At 43.9% G+C, this 18,241-nt stretch overlaps 1 protein-coding gene across 4 annotated transcripts in view; it reads left to right on the top strand.

The window, feature by feature from the left end:
• The first annotated feature begins 1,534 nt into the window (after window positions 1-1,534).
• Window positions 1,535-18,241, top strand: part of NR4A3 (nuclear receptor subfamily 4 group A member 3) — a 33,608-nt gene continuing 16,901 nt past the window's right edge. Inside the window, exons 1-5 of one of the 4 annotated variants that reach the window (XM_048839408.2) lie at window positions 1,535-2,041; window positions 5,174-5,323; window positions 8,132-9,024; window positions 11,639-11,768; window positions 12,675-12,847. In XM_048839408.2, coding sequence (XP_048695365.1) covers window positions 8,134-9,024; window positions 11,639-11,768; window positions 12,675-12,847 — 1,194 coding nt within the window. In that variant the 5' untranslated portion in view covers window positions 1,535-2,041; window positions 5,174-5,323; window positions 8,132-8,133. The other 3 variants (XM_075125510.1, XM_048839412.2, XM_048839410.2) reach the window with 3 other exon arrangements.

Raw genomic sequence — 18,241 nt, 5'->3', positions numbered from 1 at the left:
GCGTCAATCACGCGCCTCTTGTGCGTCAGGTCTTGGGTCCCGCCCCTTGGAATGGAGCCCGGCGCATCGTGTGCGGGGATTGGGCGCGCCGGCAAGAGGACGGCTTTCCATAGTGACGTGTGCCCTCTGATTGGCTCCGAAAGGGGCTCGCTGTTTAAGAAAGTAGAAAAAATATCTAGTGTTGGGTAACCGCCTGCGGCCGGATTCCTCGCTTGGAGCCCAAGTGCTCCCTCTGTGAGATGGATTGGGAAGGGTTGTGACACTCACATAGGAGATCGAGGGCTGGGGGCGCTGAGCAGTGCCCCGGTAGACTTCTGGTCCCGGACTCACTGCAAGTTACATATTAAAAGCTCCGCTTGTTTCAGTGAGACTCTTACCCGCATGCACACACGGATTCACAAAGACACCCTCCCCCCCCAATAGCAAGCCAACCCATGTCTCCTTCAAATCAGAACTGCACCCCTCCCTCCGGAGAGGAAAAGCAAGAAAACCAGCTTCACAGGACTGAGTGCAGAAACCCATTTAGTTCCCAGGAATTGTGTAATATAGACACCAGAGGAGAAGGAGGATCGTGAATCCAGCCTAAACAAAGTGAAAGTGCGATCGGCGTCTCTTCTTTCACTCCCTCCTCGTCCCTGCATGTGTGTGAGCAGCAGCCGCAGCTGTTTCATTCAAATTTGTATTTTCTATGCAGTTTGCAATGTCCAGCTCTTATTTGTTTGGGTGCAAATTAATCCACCATATGGAGAATTATTATGAAAAGAAAGTAAAGCCTCCTCCTGAGGCTACCCTCATTCACCTTGCGAAGACGCGAGCAAACATAAAATCAGACAGAGCAACAATCATTTGTTACAATGGATAACTGAGAGCCCAGCTAGAGCGAAAGCGAATTGAGTTACAGCTACACCTATAAGCAAAAACAACGAGGAGTCCTGATGAAGTTTCCCGAAGTGACTGGTTTGTGACCCGAGCAGAGAGACCCAGCCGGGTATAATGAGATCCTTCAGAACCTGCGCCTTGTTCCTACACTTTAAAAAGTTTCCTTTTACTTTTTTCTCTTAAACAGTTTTAATCGTCATCAATAATAAGCGCGGTTTACATGTCCAAAGTGTCGTCTGAACTTTACCTTATTAAATACTCTCTTATTTTGTCCTGAAATATATACGGTTAAGCAATGCTCCTGTGTGCAGTAACAGCATAAGGCATTGCTCTAATTCTTAATCCTGGCCATAGATATTATTGATAAATATCTACACTGCCACTAACATTCCCGCGCCTCCTGCACTCAGACCCAGCCTGCCAGCCATATCCTCCCTCTCCCCTCCTGGTAACGTCTCGCAGGTTGACAGCAGTCTGAAAATTTAAGCAGAGCGTCGCAGCCAGATGCCGGCAGTGTAGGTGCGGGGCCGGGGCTTTCTCGCACGCGCCGCACTGTACCGAGGGAGAGACTCACAGAGTCTGGGGCGGGCGGGCGCGCGGGGGGTGGGCAGTAGCGTCAGGCTCCCATGGCGTCACTATTGACGTCTCGCATTCCAGTCGCTCTATGGCGAGGCCGCTAGGGCTCCTCTCACATAAATGACGTTCAGAGAGAGGGAGAGGGAGAGAGCAGCGGCAGAGGAGTCTCCTTCCTCTCTCGCCTCACACACACAGAGACAGACAGAGAGAGAGAGACCCAGGCAGAGGCAGAGGCAGATCTCTCTCGCTGAGCCAGCGCATATAAACAAAGGCACATTGCTGCAGCTGGCTGGTCATCACTCACTCTCTCGCACACACGCTCCACTCCGGAGCACCACCACCACCACCACCACCAGCAGCAGCAGCAGCAGCAGCAGCAGCAGCAGGCTCCTCTCAGCTCCTGGTCTCTCGAGCCTCCGTAATCCTTTCCCATGACTCGGGATAGCGCAGCCTCCAGCTGTACAGCCTCCAAGAACCTCTTGGGTTTGCCTTTTATAATTTTGCCACTGGACGGAGCCTACATGCACATTTAAGGAAACGGGCATTTACAAACTAGATGTAAAGACGGAACCGCCACAGCAATCAAGTATGTATATATGAATGGGAGAGAGAGAATGTGGATGGACTTGGTAAAAGTTGTGCTGCCGGTTATATTGCTCTTGAAATGACAACTGTTTGTGATGAACACCAGTGTTACTAATCTAACATGCTGGGGGCTGTACCCTGGAACTTTTACTCCTTTCTGTCCTGGGTGGATATATATTTGATGCTGTTTTGTTAGCCCGTACTTGAGACTTTTCCTCTCCTAAACAGGAGAGCTGGGTTTCTGAAATAGAAGCCTCAGCCGAAAACTACGGTATTTCTGCTAGTTGTTGTCATGGAAATGATGCTGCCGCCGGCGGTGGGGAGTTTGGAGCTCGGGTGAAGCGAAGAATGGCAGTCAATTCGTTAGTCTCTAAGGTGCCACAAGTACTCCTTTTCTTTTTGAGTAATTTGTCTCTTCCTTTAACTGTGCTTGGGAAATAAGTGGTTTTGTTTGTGCAAGTTAGGACGAATAGGGACTGCAGGGCAGGTTGATCTGATCTCGCTTTAGGAGAGAACAAACAAACTGCTGGAAGAGTTCGCCGAAGAGGTAATTGTTGGAATGTGGCATATTGTAATGAAATGAGATGGGATCTTTGCTAGGCACGTCTGCCTGGCAGATGCTCCTAAGAAATTTGCACTTTTCCCTTTGGAGGTCATAGATTGTAATTACTTACTATACAGACCCAGCACGTGTGTCACAGTACAGAGGAGCTGCATTTCACTCGCTGCCTTAACTCGCTGTATAACTGTCTCTCTTCCTAACTGTGCAACAGCGCCTGTCTTTAAAAGAATCCATAACATGTTGTATACTGGGCATTCAAGTGTGGTATATCGTGGGCAGCTATTGGTCTGCAGTATCGCGATACTGCGCTGTCCCGGTGGCGGTATGGATCGTCTAAACTTTAATACTTAACTGACGTTGTTGAGAAGTGTTGTTTGGTTTTCACCTTATTTTGAGCTAAAGGATTTAACTCCCAAAGTTTTCCCAAATAAAGGGCGGAAAATGCTATTTTTAGGGGGGCGGAGGGGGGTCCCCTGCGAGCGTCACTTTCAAATAAACTTCTGGAATTAGTCACGGGAATTCTCTCCAGCCTGCTTCAGCTTATTAGCTTCTTCCATTCCTTTTCTTTTTTTTCTCCGTGGGGACTGTTGTATGTTAAATTCTTCTTGTCCCAATGATGACACACTGAGAGCGAGAGGCTGAGAAACAGAGAGCGGCCGGGGCCGCTCAGAGATGAAATTGACTGAAGTTGCGCGCTATTTGCTGGAGTTCCGTGGGTTGGTTTGATAGTTACGTAGCGATTAAATTACAAACTAGCCGCTACTCGACATGCAGCTGAAACTTTAATTCAGTGACGCTTCCCCTTCGCGGTCCCTCCCGGGGTAAAGGAAGGTTTCGAAACTCAGCTGAAGAGCCACAATCACAATGGAGCATTTCACGGTTTCCTCCTCAGATTACCCGGGGGGGGGGGGGTCACTTGGGGCTGAATGTAGAGTGTAAGGAGGAAGAAAGGCTCTTTGACAAGGGTAGTTATTCCTTCCTAATTTACAGCCCTCCAGGCTCTGTGCTCCTGGCTCAGCGGCTGCAGTCTGGAGGAGTGTTGCATGTTTGAAGGCGCAGAGAGTGTCTCTAGGTAACCGGCGGCTTTGGGGGAGGAGGGGAGCCCTGGGGCGCTCAGTGCAGTGGAAGAAGCGGCCTTGCAAGCGCTGGCCCAAGAGCAGGGAGGGATGGAAAAGCCCGGGAGAAGAAGAGCAGATGAGCGTTTGACACCCCGAGCGCTTCGCGGGGCATGATGGCAAAAGTAGGCGAAAGTTCCTGGCCAGGACTCGCGCTAATAGACACAAGGGAGGAAGTGGGGGGGTGGGGGGTCTCTCCTGACACGGGAGGCGATGTTAGTGCCTCCCCGCCGAAATGCAAAGCCTCCCCTCTGATACGCAGGTGTTGGCTTCAAGAATAAGCGTGACAAAGCCAAACCAGGTAAGAGATGAGCCACAGCAAAGCACCGGGGGGGAGGAGCGAGGGCAGAAGAGGGCGCAAGGGCGGCGGAGCCTTCGGGGGACAGGAGAAAGGCCGCTGGTTTTAGGGCTGCACTTGCTGAAGGAGAGGGGGGGGTTGTCAGTAGGCTACGAGGACAGCAAACGTGCTGGAGCCCTCCAGGTGCTGAATATTATCGGAAGAGGGAAAGGAACTTCTCTAAAATGGTGTCGTTATTGGATGCCCGACCCGCTGGGGGGGTCTCTCACCGCAGATTAGACTAAAGCGTCGCTTTTATATCGTGTGCGAGGGGCGCTGCAATCCCGAGGCAGGGCAAGAACAGAAGCTGGCATTGGGGCTGATCTAGGTTTGGGGGCTGAGCGGGGGCTGATCCGCGGGGTTCCTCCACCCCCCCCCCCCCGGGGAGAGGGCGAGCGCCGACCCTTCGGGGACTGCACGGAGAAGGCAAGCTCGGCGTGGGGTAAGAAATCCTTTCAGTTCACTGCAAGAGCCTGTCTACCTTGGCCATACCTGTCCTCTGGCCTGGATCCACCCGGATTTAAACTTCCTGCTGGCCTGCCGAAAATGCCCCCACATGTAGCACAAAAAAGGGCCAAGCCAGTTAGAGGGGAAAGTTGCTAAACATTTTCCACGGCGTCTTTCTCTGGGCGAAAGGAGGAGGCTTTCATGGCTTTACGCCCAATCCGATCCCGATATTGCCATAACGTTGCTACTGACAAAAGAGTGTGTAAACTTCCTTTCCATGGCACCTTCCGACTCTTCCCCTGGCGTCCTGAGCGAGAGAGAAGGGGGAGGGGGGATGGCAGCATTAGGGCTGGAGTTTTCCTAACCTCTGGGGGAAAGGCTGCGACCTGCTTTCTGAGGAACACGAGAAGCCCCTCGCCGGTTTGGGGGGGAGCTGGGGCTGAATTGTACATCTGCCTCTCCCCTCCCAGTTCCCACGCTAACGCTGTTATCCCAGGCTGCAGGTGGCCGAGCAGTGGCTTTCCCTTCAGAACCTGCCTGCCATCGCCGGCTCTGCGGCTCGTTTTCAGCCCCACGGCGTGATCTCAGCCCGGGTCTCCGAGCCTGGCTCCCGCGACCGGGTGCAGACCGCCTTGTGACTCCCGACCTCTCTCTTTCCCTGCTGTGTGACAGAGCCCGGTTCGGAAGAGCGCCCCACGCTGAGTCCCGGCTCCAAACCCGGACCCGCAGACCGGCCCCAGCCAGCCCGCATTCCGCCTCCTCCTGCAGCCTCCGCCGTCCAGACGACCAGCCCCACCATTCAGCGAGCAAGATACCCTCCAGGTAACAGACACACCGCGGCTGGGGGGCCCCTGCCCGCTCAGAGCCCGCACACGTATTCAGCCCCGAAGTACGTGGTGTAAATGCAGAGTCGCTCCTCTGAAGTCAATGGAGTTATTCTGGGTTTACACGTGCGGAACAAAGAGAGCAGAATCCAGACAATTGGCTTCTCCCAGCAACAAGGAATTAGTGGAATCGGAGTGAGAATAAAGTCTCCTGCCAATACGCCGAGCTTCTTTTGCAAATGCTATCAACAGTTTTAATATTTTCAAACTCGTAGGGCCAAATTTCGCTCTTGCAACGCCATTTCGCTTTGAACAGGGCGCAGGGAGTTTGCCTTCGAGAAGATTTTGCTCCCCGATTTAATTGCATGGCCATTCAGAGACTGTATTTAATAAAACTTTTACTGTTATGACTGAATCCATAGGAATTAAAAGTCCCTGACCAACATTAAAAATTGAAAGAGAAAATTGCAAGCAAGTGGGTGGGATGTTATGGTGAACATTATTAACTCGTATTCTCATGTACCATTCTTGCAAAGATTTCAGAAAGGTTAGTGCCTCTGAATGTTCCTAACCAGATTTTGTATTGATTCATCTTGGTCTTGCTAATACATCGTTTTAAAACGGGGCTCGTGGTTATTTTAGGTACATTGTGTTAAGAAATAATAATAATTAAATTGTCACATTATTATTTATTTTTGAGGAAAACTAATCCCAGTGCTTAAAGTAGAAAGAAAAAACAGGGGTTAGAACTAGTCAGTAGATCACACTGAGAATCAGGCTAGTAAGAGGAGTTCTGCAGATCCGAATAGATCCTTACCTTAATTCTTTCCTCCTCCTTTTCTTCAAATAGGGTTTAATGCAGATTTCTATTTCCTTATAGCAAATTTAGCATAATAGTTTCTTAAAGTGAAATAGCCATGTTATATTCAGTAGTGCAGGTATTCTTGCTGAAGAGAAGAGGAACAGCAGGTCATCTCTTATCAATGCCTGCTCCTGTTCAGCACAGGCAGAAAATCCTTCTCCTTCACAAGATTCTGTGTCAACATGTCAATTTGTGACATTATTTATCTGCTTGTTAAACTGCATTTCTCAAAGAATTTTCATTGGAGGTGTATGGAAGGAGTTTCATTTCCTTTTACTCTATTACCATATAAGCAACATATTTAGGAAAACCAGTTGTTTAACTTCCCTTGTTTGATAATATCACAAGTTGGCACTGAGTTTTCTTTCTTAATTTGCATTAGTTCAACTGTGTATATGCACCCAGAGACTGGCAGGCACATTTTAGAAATAAAAATAAATAAGATTTTTGAGGTAAGATTTATGAAGATTTTGTCCTATTTTTTAAAAAAATATATAGTATTTGGATATATAAATAAAAGTAGTCTTTAAAGAATCATTTTAGGAAACAAAAGCAGTAATTTTCTCCCACATTTTTACAAAGTTCCTTGAAAACTTGAAAAAGCTGGTCTTTCTTCTGACATGAAAATCCAATAATTAAAATCTGTTCTTAATTTAAATGTGTTTCTCTACAAATTAGGAATTAAAAGTTTATTTAATAGAAATTAATTTGATTATTGTGTGAGAGTTTCTAGGAAATGTTTTAAGAAACCAAAGTAAAGGGACTTCTTAAAATATCCAGGAAGAACAGCTACCTTTAACCTTTAGAAATGTTTGTATGTATCATTTATCCAGTGCCTCTGGAATACGAATTATACTGGTTATAAAGAGATAAACTAGTCCTAATTTTGAAATATATTTCCTCCAAGGGTAATAATACTTCTTTACTTTCTCAGGTTTTCCATGTGAAAGCATTTCCCTCACTAATAATAAGATGTATGTTTTGTCAAAGTGAAACTCACTGACTGTCTTTAGCTTCAATTGCAAATACTGGGCTTGAAACCTGTAGTGACTAAGCAGGCAAACCTCATACAGATTGCTGCATTGGGTCTGTGAGCAATAAAGTGAAGAACAGAGAAGTGGAAAATAAATAAATAAATCAACTCTTTGTGTGAGTGAACTGGATTTACTTTCATGATGCAACGTAAAAAAAATACAGGACTAGTATCAACCTCAACCTAGATCTCCTATAGCAATCGAGACAGAAATACAGTGTACTTTTGCCTTTACGTTTTAAAAAACGTTAGGGTCTATTGTGCCATCTTTTTTAGCAGTCCTCCCTGTAATGGGGAGTTCTTCTTAAAAGCTGATGGTAAGATATCCCCCTTAATTATGATCTGATCAAAAATACAGTATGTAGGCTCTAGGTCAAGTAAGAAGTATTTATCTTCACAGCTCCTAAGTAACAGATACAGTGATTTCAGTTGTGTCTTTGAAGTACACTCTAGACAATACCTTTATATACATAATAGACTGTGATAGTGTGGTTTTTCCACACATGAAAATTTTATGGCATAATTGCATGTATTCATATACTGTTTCATGCTTCTTGTTTAATTCTCATTGACATCTATGTCTGTCAGGCAGTAGAGCTAGGGCAGTTAGGGCCAGCTTCTGCTCTCACTTACACCAGTGTAAAATTGGGGTAACTCCAGTAATTTCAGCCAACGTAACTGAGAGCAGAATGTGGCCCCATATGCATCTAATACATATTTCTTCTCAAATACTGAGTACTCAGAGGAAATTTATAACTCCCACATTCTGGCAGTGGGTGTCTAATTTCTCTCCGTGAAATGCAGGAAATCACCATAAAAGGCTAAGAGAAATGTAAGTGATGACCTGAAGCTGCAGCCGCAACGTGGTTGTTGTTTGTTGTTGTTGCTAATGGCCCCTTTTGCCCTTGCAGATATGCCCTGTGTGCAAGCTCAGTATAGCCCTTCACCTCCTGGTTCGAGTTATGCAGCTCAGACCTACGCATATGGCTCAGAGTACAGCTCGGAGATCATGAATCCTGACTACACCAAACTGACCATGGACCTGAGCAGCACCGAGATCACTGCCACCGCCACCACCTCCCTGCCCAGCTTCAGCACCTTCATGGAGGGTTACTCTGGCAGCTATGAGCTCAAGCCCTCCTGCCTGTACCAAATGCAATCTGCCTCCTCCAGCCAGAGGCCCCTCATAAAAATGGAAGACAGCCGGCTACATAGTTACCACTCCTCACTGCCGCCCTCCACAGATGAAGGGATGCCCAGCACTTCCATGTACTTCAAGCAGTCCCCGCCTTCCACGCCCACCACTCCCGGATTCCCTTCTCACCAGGCCTCCATGTGGGATGAACCCCCACATCCGCTGCAACCTGCACAGACCTGCATGGCCCCCAGCCACCTGATGGACTCTGCCCCTATGAAGACTGTGCCCACCCGCTTCCCCCTCTTCCACTTCAAGCACTCGCCACCCCACACGCCTGCAGCTGGTGCCCACATGTGCTATGACCCTGCTGCCCTGAGCCTGCCTCTGGGATCTGACAGACCCACTGCCGGTCAAACCACTATGGAGAACCATCCTTATGGGCTCCCCCTGGCCAAAAGAGCAGCCGCCTTAGCCTTCTCGCCACTGGGCCTCAATGCAGCCACTTCCAGCCTGTTGGGCGAGAGCAGTGGCAGCAGCAGTGGCCTGCCTTCCCCACCCAGCAGGAGCTCCTCGTCTGGAGAAGGCACTTGCGCTGTGTGTGGGGACAATGCTGCCTGCCAACACTATGGGGTACGGACGTGCGAGGGGTGCAAGGGCTTCTTTAAGGTGAGAACCGTATATACTTATGCACAGATGCCAACCCCCCATCCCAAGTCATCCCCACACCATTCACGCTAACCACTGACTGCTTCGGTTGTTGTTATGCTGATAAGTTCACCCAGAAAAGTTAGGATGATTCTGTGAGCCAAGTGTATGTTACAGTGAAAACCCACCATCTGGGTAGTGTGGTGGGGGAAGGTAGACACCAAGTGACTATTCATACAAAGCCAAATAATATCTTCCAGAGGATGTAGTGTAGAGATTGGGCTAGTTCTCACCCAGAGTCTCAGGGCGTGGCTACACTGCAGATTAGTCTGCACCAAAGAGGTGTAAATTTTAGTGCACATTAGTATGTCATGCACTAACTGGCCTGTGGGACCCTACTGCCGTGCACTAAAAGTTCCCTAGTGTGCGTTAATGTAATCCCGGCCATTTCAAAAAGTACTAAGAATGCATGCTGTGCTAGTCAGTGTGCAACATGCTAGTGTGCACTAGAATTTATATTGCTCTGGTGTGGACTAACACACTGTGAAGACAAGGCCTCAGTTGGCTGAATCACTGGAGCTAAACTGATATACACCAGCCTAGTGTCTGGCACATAATGACTTTCCATGAAGTGCAGGGCAACTATTTCAGGAGCTTCTCTTGAAATAAATCTAGCTGCATTTATTTTGCTCTCAACAAATTGGACTTTTCTGAGGCATTCAGAGTAATTAAATATTTTTAAAACAAGGCATGAAATACAGATGTCCCAATAATTCAGCTAGTAGTAACAGTGAAAAGTGTAATCTCCCTCCATAGGGTAATCCAAAGAAACGTAGATTTAAGGACATGCCAAGGAGGCAATTGAGTCAATGTATGTTATAAAACAGAACATTTGTAATGCTAGGAAGTTGCTGCTTGACTACAACTATTTAGTTGAGAAACCAGTGAATTCTGATCTGTGAAAGGTATTAAGTAGTGCAATGACGAAGCACTACTCAGTGCCTCAATATTAGCTCTGAGACTAACTGGGAAGGTTCTGGGTACAGGTAATACATAACGCATTCACTATGAAGAAAAATTCTGCTTATGCTTTCTGGGTTTATGCATTTTTTATTTGTTTTTAATGCTAGGTTTTAGTATTTGTTTTTGCTTTTTACAGATCGTATGTAAGGTTTCAGTTTACTCTTACAAATGGCATGTTTAAATTTAGAGCTTGCAGTAGATCTTAGGGTTTGATTTATTAGTATCAAGGTTGAAGGTTTGATTTAGTCAATTTCTTTCTGTAAAGATCGGAGACCTGCTCCTGTTTAAGTTAATGGAAGTTTTTGCATTGGCTTTGATAGGAGCAGGAAGTTTAAAACATTTTTTTATTGCACTTACTACTAGTAACATTACTCAATGATAATACTTTTATAATATGGTAAATATACACATATCTATTAAAACTCTTAGTTGTGTAAATATAATTAGAATAGGTACCAAAAATCATCTGGGAAAAGTAGCTATGAAGTTCCTACTCCTGTGGAAGTCAATAGCTAAACTGCTGTGAATTTATATGGGAGCAGGATTGGGCCCTAAATTTATAAAATGATTTTCCAAGTACAAGATGCAGTTGTCATTTAAGTGGTGAATGATTTGATGTGTTTCTTATTTTTATTACTTTTGATCTTGTCTTTTATTGCACAAGGAACACAAATGTGAAAGAAATAACATTTTTCTACATAATTTCATATTGATGAAAGATTCAGTTTATAATGTCACAGTAATTATGAATTTTATTGTGGTTGCTTTTAAGTCTTTGCTATTAATTGCTCATCTGTGGTGAAATTGAGTTATTTATTGAAATAGCATTGATTTTAAATATTAAAACACCTTACACTTTTTGTACCAATATCTGCTTTATTCTTTTTCTAGTCTTAACTTATTTTTATAAAATCTGAACTATTTGATAGCTTTCAAAATTATTTGTTAGAATATAAATATAGGATTTTAAAAATAAATTGGTCAGCATCTCTCCAAACATTTGTTTTATAGCTAAGCAAGTGTCAGTATAAATATAACTCGATTCATTTTCTCCAAATTAAGTTATTTTTCCATGAGAGTTAACTAAATTGTGAAAGGTTTGGGGTTTTTTTGGTTTGGTTTGGTTTTTGTAGTTTTGATTTCATCTGTACTGATTTTAATGGCTAGCAAAACCAGTTATTGTGATATTTGACTAACAACAGCGATAGCAAGAGAAGTACATACCAGATTATTTTGATTCTATTTTAATAAGGTCAGTAATAATCAGGGGAATGAACCAAGTAGAAAATTGTTCCCAAAGGGATATTAAAAGCGGAGATAATCTAATCCCCAAAGGTAGATGCGATGACCTGGTAATTTCAGATATGATTTTATCATTCAAAGTTGGTTGTCTCCTGAGACTTGCTTCAGAACAATCCTAGACAATTTTCATTGTCAGCAGCTAACACCAATAAAACTGTTTTTCCTCCGGGCTAGTGTGTTAGGAAATTAATTTTATCTAATTATACAAATTGCACTGTCGCTTTTCACATTGTAATTAAAATACATCTTGTCAGGTCCTAGCTCATTCAAGAAACTATCAGTTGACTATTTCTGCGTTGCATTTTCTCAGAGAACAGTTCAGAAAAACGCAAAATATGTTTGTTTGGCAAATAAAAACTGTCCAGTGGATAAGAGACGTCGTAACAGATGCCAGTACTGCCGCTTTCAGAAGTGTCTCAGTGTCGGCATGGTTAAAGAAGGTAAGGAACGTATGCTATCATAAGCACAAATATCTGAATATTAAATTTGCTTATGTTAAAATATATAGATTTAATTTTATGAGGAATTTTATAATGGTAGGCTTTTTAGTTTACTTACCTCCAAAGCGTGGGTCTATGCAATATATGTAAGTTGTTTTTTTTCTTTTTCCAGGCGTTAGGTTTATAATATCTGGATACTCTGGAACCACAGGTTCAAGAACTGCAAGGTCATCAGAGGAAGATATTTTCCCAGTGACCCTGGCCAAAGTTTCTCCTCCCTTTCCTGCTGTACAGTGTGCTGTACTGCAGTTGTCTGCCACCTCACAGAGGGGCTGCATTACATTGTGTCCTGCGTACCTTTACATAGGGCGCTGGTCTGTTCCCATGGAATTAAATATAAGGTTTGCCATTGATTGTAATGGAACCAGGATTGAATCCTGCAAATGCTTAAGGATGTGAGTAGTCCCACTGATGGAAGTACTCACATGAGTAAGCATTTTCAGGATCAGGCCCATAGCATGTGAAGTGTTTTAAGGAAGCTAAGAATTATTCAGTAAGAAGGCTTAAATGTACATTATTCGTATAATTATTGGGGTTTGTATTTGTGTGTGTGTGTGTGTGCAAAACTTAAACATTCAGGGACAGAACGGGGGTTACATAAAAAGGGCGCTGGTCAGATGTAACATTGCTGGCTACAAGTCTGAGCTTCACACTGTTTTATAATATTCACTTATATCTCTGCAATTAAGGATGGCAGTGATATATCTATCTATCTATCTATCTAAATGGAAGCATATTATGGATTTTGCTGGGCTAATCATAATTAAGAACTAACCTGGTGCTCATTTGTGGTTGTAGCTTTTTGGTGATGTCTTTGTGGACTGATTTTTGTTCTTCTTTAATCAGTTGTCCGTACTGATAGCCTGAAAGGGAGAAGAGGTCGTCTGCCTTCCAAACCAAAGAGCCCTTTACAGCAGGAACCTTCCCAGCCCTCCCCACCTTCTCCTCCAATCAGTATGATGAATGCCCTGGTCCGCGCTTTAACTGACTCCACACCCCGAGAGCTTGATTATTCCAGAGTATGTTTTATGATTTTTTGCATAGAAATAATTGCTAAATTGTATTTTTTAAAATTTAACAATCAGTACATTGAAATGAGAGAACTGTAAAATTTAGATAAAGTAATAACTGACCCAGTGCCCTATTCCAGGTGTGTCGGCACTGACTTAAATGGAGTTACACTGGGAATTAATTTTAGCCTCTATCTGTTGTGATACAGAGTTTAAGACACAAGACTATCTGCAGTACTCCCCACAGGTGTGCTAAAGCAAGTGTGCATAGGTAAATAGGGCACTGTTCCCGCAACAGGCTGTGCGCAACCGTGCAGAGCTTCATTGACTTTAACAGGACTCAGGGCAGACTCCGGGATGGGCTCCTGTGCAGTCAGTTGTGGGATTGGGGTCTTAATTTCTAGTTTGGAAAACCTAACTGCTTTTCTCATATTCAGATAGATGGGTTACGAGAAGTTATACCTGGTTGTTGAAACAAATAGGCATCCGGCTCTGCTCCAGTTAAAATCAATGGGAGTTTCACCATTGTTTTCAGTAGGAGCAGAATTGGACCATTGCATCATACAGCATGCATATTAGGTTGACGGAGTAAATTATAATGATACTGACCTCCTTTGTAATGTACTTTGAGACCTACTTGATGAAAAGCACTATATAAGAGATAGGTATTATTTATTATTGATTAATCCAAGTCGGTTGAATAGTTCTTTAAATCAAACTGAAAAAAATAATTGAAAAAGCAAAGAATTCTCATATATTGTAGATTTTTGTAACTTTATTTTTATATATTTATTTTATTTAAATAGTGACGAGCTATTTTGTTATCTACTGCAGAAAATAGGCTATAGCTCACCTGCACTTATTAAAATATATGATTGAAATTCCAAAACAAGGAAAGAAAAAACACATATGTGGAAAATCATGAACAAATCCCTTTCTCTTTATTAAATTTTACTAAATATGAAACTGGTCAAAACAACATCACTCTATGCAGCCAATGCATCATTTACTATTAAGAAGATTCTATATATTCTATTATATTTTATATATATTAATAACCTTTCCATTTATTTGTAATTATATTGACATTCTTTAATAATTATAGGCACATTACAGATGCTTTTCTACAGGCTAATCTATAGTTACCTATAGAATTTTTTTGCTTTGTTTATTAAGCACCCAGTTTATATTTTTGTCTGATGATTTTTAATGGAAGAATGCATTGGGTATATTTTCATTTATTTTAACTTTCCCAAAACACATTGGGCCTGAACCTACAAACATTTATGCATGTCAGTAACTTTACTGATGTACATAGTCCTACTGAATTAAATGGACTTACTTCTGTGAGTAAAGTTACCCAGATGTGTATATACAGGATTGAGCCCCTGAATGTATACTGATAGATGTATAGCTTTTGACATTGACAAAAATCCAATGAAAATTGTGTATTTTTATGTGATTTTCTTTTAAAAAACCTACAGTGACTATTTCAGTTCATACAAAAATAGCTCATAGATCTAAGTGGCTAATATTTTTTATGATGGTGTACAATTTCATTGGAAGCCTAAGGAAAACTGCATTGTTGATGTTAAATTAGTTTATGCTTCGTAACGAAAAGATTCTGTTGTGTCTGATTGGTGGTTGGCAGGATTTGAAACCCTAACTTTACTTTAGAGTAAAATATAATAGTTGGTAGTGCTTCGTAGTACTGAAAACCTCTTTTTAAGCCTCCTAACATAAATTAATGAATCATATCTTTGTAAATGTTCTGCATATTTTTTAAGGAATTAGCGTGAACAAAATGAAAACTGTAAATCAACTGATATTAGTGGAATGGTATATGTAGTAAAAACATGTACTTACAAAACCACTTTCATGAATTCTGTTGCTGAGCAGAGTAATTATAGGTGTGTTCAGTAAGATACTAATTCTGCAATGCATTGCATGCAGGTGGACCCCATGCCTTGATGGAGGGGCACCCACACACAATACATTGCAGGAATGGGGCTTTAATTTTTCAAATTTCTAGCATACTGTAATCTAATAATATTGTCATGCCTGCCGTAATAAAATAGTAATAAAAACCTCAATACAGGATTTGTTTAAAAAAAAAAAGAATCAGTACATTGCACAAAGAAAATCCAAATAATCATATAACCTTGGAATGTCAAAACAAATCTTATTTCTATTCAGAACATTGCTACTCTTCATTTCGGAGTTGGTTTTAATTTATCTGTCCACAGTAACAGAATATTAAGATATATGGTTTCCAAAACAATTACTAGGAAGATTGTTTTATAACTTATTAAAGGCCAAGGGCCATATTCGTCTCACACCTGTTTCACTGTTGTAATTCCATGAAGTTCAGACTTGTACTGTGCGAGTGACAAGCGAATAAAGCCGCAAATCTAGCACTCCTTATTCAGGCAGCATTCCCATCAACTTCAGTAAGAATTTTGTCTGATTAAGGGTAAAATAGGGCAGTAATCTGTATTTATAATAAAACCCTCTGTATATAGAGGCCAGAAATTAAGCAAATGCCAGGGTCACAATGCAGAAACAGGAGATGCACTAAGAGTATAATTGCTCCTCCCCTTGAAATCTAAGGAAGCCTCCTCCATGTTTTTGAAACCATGCAAGCTCCAGGAGGTCTGACATAAGCAGGAAGGAGTGGAACAGGGGTGTATGACCACTTTGCACAGCATCAGACTTTCATATCCTACATAAAATAATGCTGCTGTACACAGGAGCTCCCCTTGGGGAAAATCTTGGCAGCAACCACAGGCTCTTCTGACTTTCTCCCAAAGTGCCTCCAGTTTGTGGTGATGTCTCATGGAGTGCAGAGTGCTCCCCCTTCTCTTCAATGGTCTCTTGACTAAGGCCAGGCCTGCTAGTTGTTTTCTGCAGGAGTGAGGTAAACACCAGCTCCTTCCCATGGGGTGATTGTTGGGTTTTCCCAGTGCAGGGAATGATTTGTGCGTAATCCAGGACTGTAGAATTTGGCCCCATTTGGTTTCCTCATCTATTTTTGGTAAAATGTGAGCCTTTCTAGTAATGAATGACATATTCTAGCAGTGACTAACCGTTCAAAGGCAGGAAATACAATTTCTGTCATTCTGCTCATCATGCTCCCATGAGCTGGATTGAGCTACTAGAATTAGCAAAACAAATCTAAGAAATATGTAGAGTTATTAAACATATATTCAATTTAATAAACCTGCTTCTCTATTGTAACACGGAAATATTCACGTTAGGGTTAGAAAATGGTAACATTCTGTGTTGTTGCCATTATAGGTCAATTTAATGTGGTCAAGGAGTGCTTTAAAAATACTGGGCCAGATTTATCCCGATTGACTTCAGATGAGCTACGCATGGGATGGCTTTAGAGCGTTATATTTTTTTCTTTTTGCTGATTTCTGTGGCTCAGAGCATGTCCTGCCTCAGAAATACCTGTGGAAGGGGGAGGAATTTCCCTCAAATCATTCTGTTTGCCCCTCATGGAATGAATGTGCCATAGTTCCACCCCTGCACAACCAAGTAGGTCTCCCTAGGGCCAAGCAGATCCTGGGGTTCTGCATCTCCTCCACATTGGCTCTAGGGCTTCCTGGCTGTGGCTGTCTCCAGAGCCCATTAAATGGGGGCTCCCCAATATGTAGCTCTGCAGAAAAGTTAATACAGCCTGGAGGTATCGTACCTTTTCCGAGCAATTTGTGTGGGGCTGGTGGGTGCTTGCCCTCTCCCAGATCAGGTCCATCGGTTCCCTGACCCACGTCCATCCCCTCGCGTAGTGTGGATATAGGGGGTATCACAAAAGTTGCTACCCTCCAAAATTTCTGCATGGGATGGGGGGATCCACACACAGAGGGTCCCCTGCATGCAAAGGTCTTGGGGGCAGGATCTGACCTTGGGGGAGGAGAGATGTTTTACTTACCCAATAACTATGACAAAGAACATCCAAAATGCATGATGTCATGCAGCACTTTGGAGGGACTTGGCTGCCAGCGTATTTGAGTGCAGCCAGATTTCCCATGAGTCTGGAATAACTGCCCAGGTCAGTTCCTCCCCCCCCCCCATTGCCCCCTCCGCATTTTGCCTTTGGGAATTTGTGGAGGTTGTTCACTTGCACTGGAGCCTTCTTATTTTCTAATCACTTATGGCCTCACCATGTAACCTACTAAACAAGTATCCTGCTCTAAGGCCAAAATGATAGGGAGATGTACATTGTGGTTTATATTTTGTAATAATTAGCAAACAGGCTGACAGCACGCAGGAGTCAGATGGCACACCCAGAGGTGACATGCTCCTATGGCACCACATAGCCACCCCCCTCCTCTGCACAGTCTGAGTAGCACGTAAAACAGGAGTCCAGGAACTGACGGTCTGTGCAGCACGTGCTCCTTGAATTCCAGTGTCACACACGAGCCAGATTAATTTGCCCTGCTAACCTCAGGGGGAAGCCAAATCCCAGCACCCAGACTGAGTATCTGGGCTGAGTACTGGGCAGATGCACAGGGGACCAGTGGTGATGGTGGTGAAATCATCCTCCTAGCCCCCTCCAGGCCATGGAGAAGCTGCATAGCCACTCCACAATGGCTATTGCTTCCAATGGCTAGAATAGCCTCTCTTCCCACTTGTGCACCCCAGGCCCCCTTCATGGCGGGAGGACCAAGGACTTGTGTAACCATGCAATGTGCACACCCTGAACAGCCCCCGTCCTCTCCCCAGCCCTGCATCTTCCTGTCTGCACTGGTTCAGTGTCAGGTGACCCTCCATAGCTACAGGGTCAGGATTTTCCCCATATGAACTTCGTCAGAGGGATCACATGTGCTTTTATGACTGGGAGAGGCAATGGGAGCACAGGATGAGAAATGGCCCTGCAGCTAATGCTGGGTTGAGCAGACAGGAATTACTTAGCGCCAGCAGAGATACCTCAGATGTGGCCAGAGTTATGTAGGGTTTCCAGTGTCACTTCTTGTGTATCTCCAACCTACCCATGATTCTGAGACCATTCATCCTGCTCATTCTACACCATCGGTGAACCTGCTTCCCCTAGGGGAGTATGTAGTGGACAAGAGCTACACACTCCAGGGTTCCTCTTTGCACCTTCCCCCTCTCACTCCTCCACAGAGGAAGACCTTGTGGCTGCAGTAACAGCCTCAATCAGATCTGCAAGGGCGGTGAGGTGGCAGTAGTAGGGGCCCAAGAAACATTCCTGTTGTCATTGAGGGAGGCTGGGGGGGTCTTTCCCCTCCCACCTTGTCCCCCCTTGACGGTGCTATCAACGGATTCCTCAAGTCAATGGGCTCTGTCTCTAGCTGCCATTTGAGGGTGCTCTTTGAAGTGCTTCTCTCCGTCAGCTGTGGAGATCTTTTGGTGGGAGGCCCAGGGCGATACTGTTTT

The sequence above is a fragment of the Caretta caretta genome, chromosome 2, assembly GCF_965140235.1.
Source record: "Caretta caretta isolate rCarCar2 chromosome 2, rCarCar1.hap1, whole genome shotgun sequence".
Taxonomy (NCBI): Eukaryota; Metazoa; Chordata; order Testudines; family Cheloniidae; genus Caretta; species Caretta caretta.
The sequence above is the reverse complement of the archived record's forward strand: the minus strand, read 5'-3'. Positions and strand labels throughout refer to the sequence as shown.